Genomic DNA, 12,096 nt, shown 5'->3' on the forward strand with positions numbered 1-12,096 from the left:
ACACCTGAGGTGTCACAAGAGATTTGATTCAAACCTGCTAGAATAAATAAATCAAATACATTTTTTGTTATATTTTACAAAACACAAACTCAGAAAGCTCAGTTGATAAAACACAGCAAAGACTGACAAGTTGTTAGCTAATTGTTCATATGCTTAGATAACAGAATTGGAATATATATTTTTACTAGTTGTTTTTCACAACCTATTACTTCAATTATTATGCACAGAAGACAGAGTGAGACAGAGTGAGGTAGTGATACAGAAGGTCTGGTGATGATCTGGTTATTACAGCTTTGAGAATGGCTTGGTTTTGCTTTATTAGATTTTCATGTATTTGAATTTTCAACAGAATACACTTTGGAGCCATGTGAGGACCCCGGGATGCCCAGGTTTGGCCGGAGAAATGGCTACAGTTTTGGGGTCGGAGACACTTTGTCCTTTTCCTGCAACTTAGGGTACCGCCTGGAGGGGGCGCCAGAGTTGATCTGTCTAGGTGGAGGGCGTAGAATGTGGAGTGCTCCTTTACCAAGATGTGTTGGTATGCAATTATATAACTGTGCGTCTGATGTTATGTGTTGGTGTGTCCTATGGATTTGCATTACTACTGCAATTGATGAATCCATGAATTCTGTTTTCAAACTGCTGAAAGAAAATGTCCAGATATCAGTTCAAAATATGATTGGACTTTTCAGCAGGACTATGATCAGAAGCACACAAGCAAATCCCCATCTAACTGTATATATAACAAAACAAAAACAAACAGAAGTTTGTAAGTAGGCTTGTCAAAGTCTGGACTTAAAATCTGATTGAGATTGTGGCATGGCATTAAATAGGCTGTTTGCAAAAATTCTCCACTGTAGCTGAATTAAAGTGATTCAGCAAAGCAGAGTTTTATATATTGTTGAGCTTAGATATAGCTCTGTGTTTCAGAATTGTAAAATTAACACAAAATCAGCTGAATGTGACAATAAAGTGAAATAATTCAAATAAAGAGATTACAAACTTCTGTAGCAGCGATCATGCTGGCTTCGATTGGGACTATTGTCCTTAAATAAGGGAATAGCCTCACAATTTCTCCCAGACCACCAGGGAATTCTTGCACCCTGCTCCTTGAAGGATTGTATGACTCTAATCCAAAGTATGAACACCATGAACCTGAAACCTCAGGGCAAATAAGGAACGCATAAAATAGGATTTGATCTGGGTGCACATGTAGCAATGAGGGGGATTTGACACTGCCTGCTGCCACACACTCCCACATGAGGTGTTGTTCTCGCATGGAAAAGTGGAGGAAAATCCAGGCACAGAGATCCGGGCTTAGCGCACACCATGCGGTAATTGAGATTACATGTTAGATCATTTCACACTACAATCCTATTTCCGACTACGCATCATATTTGCAGTGGTGGTGTGTATGTCTTAGGTTCTTTGTCATCAGTGTGACAAGACTGATAATGCAAAGTGAGGTTTTTCGTGTGTCAGTATTTTGTAGCTTACTGCAGCTTTCTATATTTAGTTCCTGTATGGTATGTTGTGTTGCATTGCTACGTGACATGGTGCTCACTGTGACGCTGAAGGTGAATATCAGCAGGTGTTAAAGATTAAATCACCTATAATGTGCTGTTTTTTGATACATTAACTCTTATTCATAAATTCTACTAGTCACATTCCATCTTATGTTCTCTTTTTAAAGATGTTGCTCTTTTTAAAGATGATTAAAGTTAATTCCAAAGAAATTAAGTTTTTATTGAAATTGGTAAATATAAAAAAAATTCACTTTGAATCAAGTTTCATATAAATCTGGCTTGTCCTACACTTAGTTAGCCCCTTACTATTCAGTGCACCGATCAGGAACTGAATGGGTTATGTTGGATGGAGTATTTAAAGGCCAGGATTTACAGGCATAGTTTATTATTTTTAAAATAGAAGACTTTACTTTCTCTATTGCACCCAGTTATCTCTGCCCAGTTGTCTCTAAAATCTTCAAGACTTTCCAAACATTGCTAGATCACAGATAAAATGAAAATTCATTTCTAGGGTGAAAGATTTATTCTACTGTTGCATTTTACACACTTTCAATGGGTGTTTTTTGTTTTTTCACTAGATGCTACTTTATATTTACTATCTAGATAATTTACTTTGAGCTATCGGAGGTTTCTGCACCTCCACCGTCAGTTTCAGTAAACACTCCTATGAACGTCATCAGTTTATCAGCAACCTAAGAAGATACAGGCAAGGACGTTTTGTAGTGGGTGCAGTGCTCTATCTATGCCAGCATGCCTAATAAATTTAACCTGGACTCAGTACTTTGTTTGCCCAATATGTGGAGTGAAGTTAGAAGGACACATAAAATCCAAAATGTGTGTTTTTCACTCATCAGTTGATCACTGATAAACCAAGACTCTGTGGCCTGAAGTTAGTATATTTGTTGATCTGTTGCTAGGATATCATTGTCTTAGAAAACTCTTTAAACTTGCGCTTCCTTCTCATCACCAAACATGAGGTTTGTTTTGACTTTGAACTGTAACCTGAACTTAAAACTTTCTTAGGTCAGTCAGCCTACATGCGCAATTTGGAGGTGTAGCTTCTCTACAGCTATAAGAACCTTGTCCAAGTACAAGCCCAGCACATAGCAATCTTATCACTGCATTTACAGATTTCGTAGAGTGTTTATTTCACCAGCTTAGTTAGATTCTGTTGATTTAAGTCAGAGCAGTAAAGTGATGCAGTTTGCACACCAGCTGCACTGCCAAGAGCAGTATAGGTCTGTTAAATTACGTAGTGTTGCCAGCCAAAGGCGTAATTAGGTTTTAGCTCTGGCATAGAATGACTCCTCAAACTCTCTAATGAAAAATTTGCCCTGGTTTGTGTGGGACATATCAGAGATAAGGTACCATTGCTCTCTCCTCCAGTCTTGGAACTCCCACACTCCATCAGTCGAAGTGGGGAGCACTTTGAATTCTCGATGTACCCCAAAAGACCTCTTCCAAGAGACTTTTAAGAGACTACCAATATTCTGAATGTTTCAATTTTGGTTTGTTCCAATCAACGTCCCAGTTTTTAATGTCGTGGTACAATCTAATTCGGTGTGAAAAGGGGCTTAAATAATGCACTTTGCATACCATAGCTGGTACTCAGGTTATCTGAGTTTAAATGGGTCTATGTTTTTATGCAGCAGTGCCTAAAATGATTTGGATGAGCAACAAAGAGGTTTCTTTTCTTTTAAAATGAATTGAGATGAAAATACAAAGGAAAAAAAAACTGAACAAGAGTTATAACATAGCAAAGGAGAAGGGTGGAATGAAATGGAGGCGAATAAAGGGGGCACTAGTGATATAAAGTGGAAGTGAGGGACAAAGCGCAAGAACGAGGAAATTAAGAAGAAAAAAGGGAGAGGGTAAAGAGGTAATTTTCTAAATGGAAACTGTAGCGGGGTGATTTATTGATGATATGACAGCTGTAATAGGACTATTACACAAGTATAGACACAGAACAGTAGGGAAAGAGGGTAGATGGGAGGGGTGCTGGTAAAAAAAGAGAACATAGAGGCAAGGATTTTGTGGATAGAGGGCAGATGAGAACAGAGCAGAGAGCGGAGTGTATTTAAGATAATTTCTGAACTTTGTACTGGCCTACAGAAATTGAGAGTTTGGAAGTTCAGATAGAAAAATATTACTGAATTATTATACACAGTTCATAAATTTCATTCAGATTGTTTTATATATATTTAAATAAAGTTCATATTTAGATTGCTCAACATAGCTGTGATTGAAATAAAAATTTTTCACATCATATGTTCATTATATTTTCTCTGTCTTCAGCTGAGTGTGGCTCTTCAGTCATAAATAATGAAGGGATCCTCTTGTCTCCAAACTACCCAATGAACTATGATAACAATCACGAGTGCATCTACAGCATCCAGGTAAAGTTGAAAATCTTCCCAGCATTTGGTATATATCCATAGTATTTGGACTAAATGAAACATACTGTAAAAGAGGACCATAGAGACTTCCTCGAATCCTAGTTGGCAAATTACAAAATCTGTATCAAGTGTTGTAGAATTTAATAGCCATTTTTAAGACATGTTGAATGCATGTTGCCTGTGCTACTTCTCGGTTAACCTCATCTGTATTCCATGTTGACTCAAGGTGCAAGCAGGGAAAGGCATCAACATCTCAGCTAGAACATTTCATCTTGCCCAGGGGGATATTCTCAAGGTAAATGCACTCACACACAAACATTAAGGACTGTCTGAATCATTATACCTATCTGATATCTGTGTCCACTGCCTAAAGTAAATCATTAAAAATGAAATCAAGCCTTAGATTTTTCTTTTTTTAATGTATGTTTCATAGCAAGAGCATTGCTCTCTTATTTGTACAGATTTACGATGGCAAAGACAACACAGCTCAAGTTCTTGGAGCATTCACTGGCTCATCCATGTTGGGCCTGACTCTGATTTCCACATCAAACCACCTCTGGCTGGAATTTTACAGTGATGCTGAAGACACTGGAGAAGGATTCAAACTGGTTTACTCAAGTAAGTTCAATATAAGTGCTGTTTATCATCTCGATGCATATTTTGGAATACTTCTATAGAATCTTGCAAAGACTTTCATATTCTTTCAAGTCTTTCATATTTTGTCAACCTGCACCTGCAGACTTCAATGTGTGTTATTGTTTTTTTATGTAATAAACCAACACAATATATTGTGTAATTGTAAAGGAGAAAGGAAAACCATGCAGTATTTCCATGTATCACAGTGTGCTTCGTTTCTTCAGCATCTGAGTCAATACTTTTAAGAAACACTTTTGCTGCAATTACATCTCCATGCCTTTGATCTTTGCACATCTACAGAGTCTGCAAATAGCTCAAATCAGTCAGAACACATTAAAAACATCTGTGAATATCTTCTCACCCTTTCTAAGTTGACCAGTCAAACACATGAACATGCTCCCATATTAAACATTTCACTGTAGCTCTGGTTATGTGTGTAGGATTGCTCTCCTGGTAGAAGGTTAACCTTTACCTGCCACAAATCTCTTGCAGCCTGTTACAGGTTTTCATAAAGAATTATCATGAATTTCCTATAATTCTGCCTCTTAGTCTAGTCATGTCTTTTAATGTTTGCTTCCTTTTTCCTGGTAAAAACAAAAACAAAACAAAAAAAACACAGAAAATTGTGTTGTGAAACATTAAAAACTTGAGATTTTGTTTTTTGCTTAAACCTGCCTTAAATTTCAAATCACACACAGCAGTCCTCTATTTACTAATTATGGGATTCTCGAAGGCGTTTGGTTATATCTTAATTTGAGTACCAGAGTGAAGGTGGCTAAATGTCAATGTGCTCCAAGCTTTCTAGTATTGTTGAAGTGTTGAAATGCATAATCATGTGTAATTTTCATTCCACTTCATGATACTACACTAAATTTTGTTGGCCTATCACACACATCAACAACACAATTTCAAGTTTATGGTTGTAATGTGCCAAAATGTGAAAAAGTTCAATGGATATTATTTTCACAAGCCACTATATTTTCTAAAATCTACCTAGAGTAAATTTGTGAAATGCAAACAATAATACATGTAGCTTTAGATACATGTATCTAAAGATACAATGTTTTGTTCTAATAGAGTAAGTAGCAGAAAATTGCTACATTTCTGATCTTTCATGTTGCCCTAAATTACATTATGACATTCTAAACATTTATTTGCCTGACAGAGCTTGCTAAACAAGACATAGAAATAACTCTGTAAAACCAAATAATTATCAGAAATTAGTCACATTTTATCACAAAAGCCATTGGAGCTGAGATGTCACTGTGGGAAACAGCAGTGTGCACATATTTGACAGCACCCTCTTATTTCCACAATTTGATTTATAAACTCTACATAATAAAGCTGAGTCATACAAAATGTTTTCGTAGCAAAGTAGTTATTTGAGGCTGTATTGTCTTTATGCTGATTGAGTAGTATGAAATAACACTCATTTGCTGTTCTCGTGCTTTTTCAAACATTGTCTTAGTATATCAAACAAAAGGATATTAATCTTAAGAGCTATGCGCCAACATTTTCTTGTGTTTTGACTCTAAGCTTGAATGTGTTTTATGTAAGTCTGAAATGGAGAATGAAAGATGTAATCCAGTATAACTCTGGAGACACACTTCAATAAATAATTCATGGTCCTTTGTTTTCTTTCAAATATTGTAACAAATAAAATTTGAGATGGGCGGCCGTTCACTCCCAAGATGATGACAGATGTGTTTGTGTTGTTAACTTGAAAAAAAGGAATGCTTTCCAAATGGCCGTGTTTGAGGATTTAGACATGCACCTGTATTACTCTGCCAAGAGAAAGCTCAAATGCTGGCGCGCCCTGTCTTCTGGGTAATGTCATAGATCAAATCCCTGTTATGGTCTTGTAAGGATATTTATAAATCTATTCAAATCCCACGCTGTAAAACTGTGCACTAACTGCATGTTCTGAATATTACCATGGCAACTGAGCTCAGACAGACTGTGAAAAACAACCTTAAATTGGATAAGGTGTATACATGCTCCAGTATCACTCCTAATAATGGTATGTCTCATGTCTATGTATCTTTTTTAGGCTTTTCAAATAAATTGGGATGAGAGCTTAACAGAGTCTGTGATATCAGGAAGCTTGAAAACAGAATAGTTGAGTGAGCTAAATATTTATAGAACATTGCTGTGCATCTGCATAGAACTGGATCCGGTTTGCTTGTATTGGTCCTACATGTCCTATTTACGAGCATTTTGAACAGTCTACATTGTCAGGATCTGTTTCCTTCCTCCTAGGTTTTGAGCTGTCTCATTGTGAGGACCCAGGTGTGCCTCAGTTTGGATTCAAAGTCAACGACCAAGGCCATTTTTCTGGGAGCAGCATCACATACAGATGTGAGCCTGGTTACACTCTGCACGGGGCTTCGGCACTTAAGTGTATGACAGGTGAAAGGAGAGCCTGGGATAACCCTCTGCCGTCCTGTATAGGTATGTTCTTGTTACATTATGTCTTTAACACACTGAAAGAGAAACAAAGTTACCTCCTATCCCCACATTCAAACCAAGTGATTAAATGTCCCAATTGTTTTTGGGGTGTGGCGGAAAGTTATCCTACAGTCTGAGATATTTTGAGGGCACTTTACATGCAAACTATTACACAGATTTTCCTGAAAATCTTTCAAGCCATGTGGATATCTCTATCTTCAACAGGAAGGATCAAAAAGTAACAAGTTATTTGTGTTATATATTTTGGGAATATTTAAAGAATAATACAGAGGGGTGCTGTGGTGGCGCAGGGGCAAAGCACGACCCATGTATTGAGGACTTAGTCCTCGTGGCTGCGGTCGCAAGTATGATTCCCGATCTGGCGACATTTGTAATGTTTGTACACAGGCCTGTCTCCTTGGTAGCTAACTCCAATACTGTCCACTGAGCAGCAATTGTCCCCACCTCGTGGGCTTTAGGAAATTAGCATTCAGGTTGTCCTCCATAATAAAGGATTTTGTATACGTCATTGAAGATTACCAAAATCTCCATCAAAAACATAAAATTTTTTGTGGAACCAGAAATAAACTTTGGCTGGAACAAGTAAAGCAACCACCGTTCTTCAGCCATTCGTTATGGCATGTGTTAACCAGCATGTTTGTTAACACCAATATGAATGAATCATATTGTGACCTGCAGTGCATCAGACATCACAAGAAACTGTTCTAAGATGAGTTTTAAAATTTAATTCAAGAATTTTTAGCAGGTTTCCTGAGTCTCCATCTGTTATCACAATTTGCCAATATTTTACACAGGTATTCTAAGCAAAATGTTGAATGTTGGTAAATGGTGTCATTCCTCAATAAAAAATAATAATTACATCATCACTGATTAGTGTCCTGTACTCTGGATTACCTTGTCAAGAAAGTCTGTGTTGTAGAAACAGATAAGCCAAACCTGGGAGGCAACTCATTAACAAGCAAATTTCATGATGGCACAAAGCTGTTCAAACTGCAATTAAAGTAAAAAAGCTGGCCCTCCAGCCTGAGAACTTCATAAAGACCGGAGGTACAAGACACTTTCCGCCTGCCACAAAATGAACCATTGCAAAAGCTGCAAGAGTTCAAACTTTAACTCTCTTCATTAAAAGTCTTGCCGTTTTTCCACCATCAAATATCCATCATATAAATGCAGACCTTTCCAATCATTAAGTCTTCATCCATCTTAATGCAGATGGAGGTCACAACCCTGAGAAATCAAACCTTTAAAAGACTGAAGAAATGTTCTATGCACTTAAACAATCCGTTTTTATGCAGCTAGTTGAGAGGGATGATATGGTCAAAATCAACTACAGTACATTATGTGAACAAAAGTAATTTGTAATCAGAAAATAATTCTTCTAATGATTGAATGTCTTTTAATCTGAAATGAGCATGCAGCAGGATACACCAGAAATTCCTTACTATAGTTTCTGACATATGTGTTTTGGAGGTGTTTGGTCATGTTCTGTTATACAATATGATGTTTTTTTCTGCTGCAGTTTCTGATGATTATAACAGCTAGACACACTGACCCTTAAGGATAACTACTTGCTTCTACGCACCATTTTTCTTTCCTTTTCTTCAGGCATAGTCCCTATCAACATCTATTGATATCCCTGTTAAATGCTAAAGGCTTTGGCAACCATCCTATTCATGAGAATTGCATCATAATAGTTTTAATAATCTATTTTTTTGCTGCAGACTAATGTATCAAAGCACCTGCTATTTTATAGAAACAATAAAACACTGGGAGGAAATACCCATTGGAGTATTGACACATTTCTAAATAGGCAACTCTATTTCACTGCCGTGTCACTCATTCTCCCGGTATGCAAACGGATGAATCATTATCACACCACAGTCATAAATATTGACTGAAACAAATCAATAATGTTCTTTCACAAGCTTTTGCAGTCATTTTAGGTGTCCAGAACTTTATGAAATCATATTAACGTGTCACAGTAATACAACCTGTGTAGGAAAATGAGTTCTCCATTCACTATAACGTTAAGTCAGCCATGTTACAGTAGTAATCTAAAATACACTTGTAATTGTTTTTGTTTGCCACAGGAAAAGTACTGTTCAATAGCTGTATACATTAGTTATTGTACCTCTGATGTAAAATGGCCAGTGCTGACAAAACATTAATATTACTAATACTACCAATAGTAGCATGCTAACAGTGGCTTAGATAGCTATATATTATTTATTTCGAGGACTTGCTGGATACAGCCAAGCACAAATATTTCCCTATTATTTTTAGGTGTTTATCTGATTTTCTATTCTACATGACTGTTGTGAAAGTTGAACTCAAGTAGCGTTTAAAACCACGAAGACTGTAACCGGAGATGGAATCTAGAGTCTGCAGCTTAAACATGAGTCTTACTTAAGGTCAAGGTCCTTTGTTAAAGTGTCAAACAGTTTTTATTTCATTTAATCAAGGGAAGGTAAGTCAATGTTCTGAACAACATGCATTGAAAGAACCATCTTCTTAGTATGTCTGCTAGTGTGTGAGGGGAGAGACCGATAAGCGGACCAGTTATCTACTAAATTCCTGTCTGGTCTGATCCAACTAGTTTTATTTATCAGGAGTCAGCTGATCTTCTGCATATTCCTGTCCTCTTTAACTTTCACTTAGAAAAGTATTCATATCTTTCGATAGGCATCTGGACTCCTCTTGTGAATAATAAACTGTATGTCCTAAACACATGCATCTGATGTGAGAATTTTAATTTAATTGTGTCAAAAGACATGAGTCTTAATTTGAACTTGCACCTCAGAGACTTGGCTGGGACCTGCTCCTCTCTGACTTGAGATTTTGCTTGGACTTCGGGCAAAATACTTGAGATTCATCTTGAACTTGCCCCTCAAAGATTCAATACTTGATTACGACTTGGCCTTCAAAGACTTGACACATAATCTAGACTTGGGGCAAAAGACCTGAGACTTGACTTGGAAATTGATGTGAACATCTCTGTTAACTATTTAGCAATTCAGAGTTAGTATGAAGTAAAATACAACTTAAAAAGCAACCACAGTTAAAACCAAATATTTCTGACTTTTTTTTCTTGCTCTCATGGTTAAACTATAAGATATCTCCTTTCTTTTGGAGAGGAGATATCCAAAACAGAGGAGATATTTTTAGAATGAGATATTCAATATTTTGGGGGGTTTTGTAAATTAAATGTTGTAAAGTTACAGGTTTAGCTGTGCTTTTTTAAATGTACAATACACAAAAAGTAACTAAAAATCAGATTGTCATCATTAAACGTCATGTTGGTGTTGTGATGTTCACTCCCATTACATCCTGCTGATAAGTGTTTATGAGAATACTAAGTATTTTTGATTTGATACTTAAATATTGCTTGAAATGCAAAAAAAAGGTCTTTAGTACTACAGTAACAAAACAGTGAACAGTTGAAACAGAGTTTGAACAGATTAAAAATACTCTACTATACCCAAATAAATGCAAAGCTCATTCAAAGAGACTAACAAACTGATTTCGACAGGCATAGCAGTCAGCTCAATGTTTTCAAGATGTTCCTTCCTTCATATTTTGCCTTTCAACTTTTTGATTTGAAATTCAGCTTAATAAGTCTCTCTCCTTTTCACTATTAATAATGAAAGACTCATAAAACCACTGGCTAAAATTCCCTGACTTTATACTTTAGCACTGACACGCTGTGACCCCGTCTAACCGCTGGTCTTAATATTATATTTCTTATTATTACTCAAAACTTTTCTTTTTTTACACCCTTTGGTTCTGTCTTTCCCCCTCCTTCTTTTGCATCCTCTCACTGTGTCCTCTCTCCATCCTAATGTAGTATATTGCTCCTATTACCCGAGATAATATATTCCAGTGATGAAGAGCCTGAGGGAGGAGGAACTTTCAGAGGGAGGAAAAGCAAGAGAGAGGATGAAGATTGTGAAAGTATATAACTGGAAGAGACAAAGTATAAAAAGAGGAATTATTTTAGTTATATAATGTGAGGTGATTTCTTCCGGGAGGAGTGCAAGATCAGCACTTTGTTCCTTCTTCCCTTTCTTCTCGCTTCCCCTTGTCATGTTCTCTTTGGAAGAAAGAGTGAGAAAGACAGCGAGATTCAGAGGCGGAGTGTTGGTTTCTTTTTTTTAATCACTTTTGCTCTTTGATGATCACTAAGCAGCCCCTGCGGTCCACCTAGTCGGTGTGATTGCCTTGATAAACAAATAACACAGACATATAAGTGGTTGACTTGTCATACCTAATCAACACATTTAAATTTTGTTTTACCAATTTAGCATTTGTAGGGCTTCGGTAGTGGGTGTGGAATGCTGTTTCTATGCAAATCCAAGTGTTATAAAAATATTTATTTTTTATGCTAACTTCAATGCAATGTCTCGTGTATGTTTGTTTCACCTGCAGCTGAGTGTGGTGGTCGCTTTAAGGGTGAATCTTCAGGGAGGATTCTCTCTCCTGGATACCCTTTTCCATATGACAACAACCTTCGGTGCACTTGGACCATTGAGGTGGATTCTGGTAATATTGTGAGGTAATGTGGGATTCTCTGTGACTATGTTAGTAATCTCTACATGGCAGAGTCAACCGACTGGTCAGCGTTTGTGGTTAAAACCTTGTTCAGATGCATAATTTATGTCTTTTAAATAAGCACATTTTAGATTGTTTTATTTTTTGCTAGTGATTCAATGATGATAAATGATGTGGTCAATTTACAAACACTGATTTTGAAAAACTGTTACCTGGCGATGCTGATTTTAGCTGATTTGTCTTTAAGAACTATAAATAACCAGAAAATACTGATTTTCCTTCATAGACTAAACATCAGCCTATGTGTGTGTTCAGTTCAGAGTTTATAAGCCTTTAACTTAACTTTGAGATTTCCTAGAGATTGCTAACATTTTCTAGTCCAGCATATTCCTTGACTGACAGCAGAGGACTATTCAAAAGGATAAAAAAAAGAACAGCTTCTTGTTATCTTTTGACATTCATATCCCTATTGTGGCGGCCTGAATGTACAGGCAGCAAAGCTTCATAGAACATATCAGATT

General features: G+C 36.7%; 1 protein-coding gene across 6 annotated transcripts in view; it reads left to right on the forward strand.

The window, feature by feature from the left end:
• Positions 1 to 12,096, forward strand: part of csmd3b (CUB and Sushi multiple domains 3b) — a 642,306-nt gene that overhangs the window by 548,549 nt on the left and 81,661 nt on the right. For all 6 annotated transcript variants that reach the window (XM_032580262.1, XM_032580264.1, XM_032580265.1 and 3 more), the window contains 6 exons: positions 350 to 538; positions 3,822 to 3,922; positions 4,149 to 4,217; positions 4,384 to 4,540; positions 6,818 to 7,009; positions 11,453 to 11,579. In XM_032580262.1, coding sequence (XP_032436153.1) covers positions 350 to 538; positions 3,822 to 3,922; positions 4,149 to 4,217; positions 4,384 to 4,540; positions 6,818 to 7,009; positions 11,453 to 11,579 — 835 coding nt within the window. The remainder of the gene's footprint in view (positions 1 to 349; positions 539 to 3,821; positions 3,923 to 4,148; positions 4,218 to 4,383; positions 4,541 to 6,817; positions 7,010 to 11,452; positions 11,580 to 12,096) is intronic.

Source organism: Xiphophorus hellerii, chromosome 13 (assembly GCF_003331165.1).
Source record: "Xiphophorus hellerii strain 12219 chromosome 13, Xiphophorus_hellerii-4.1, whole genome shotgun sequence".
Lineage (NCBI taxonomy): Eukaryota > Metazoa > Chordata > Actinopteri > Cyprinodontiformes > Poeciliidae > Xiphophorus > Xiphophorus hellerii.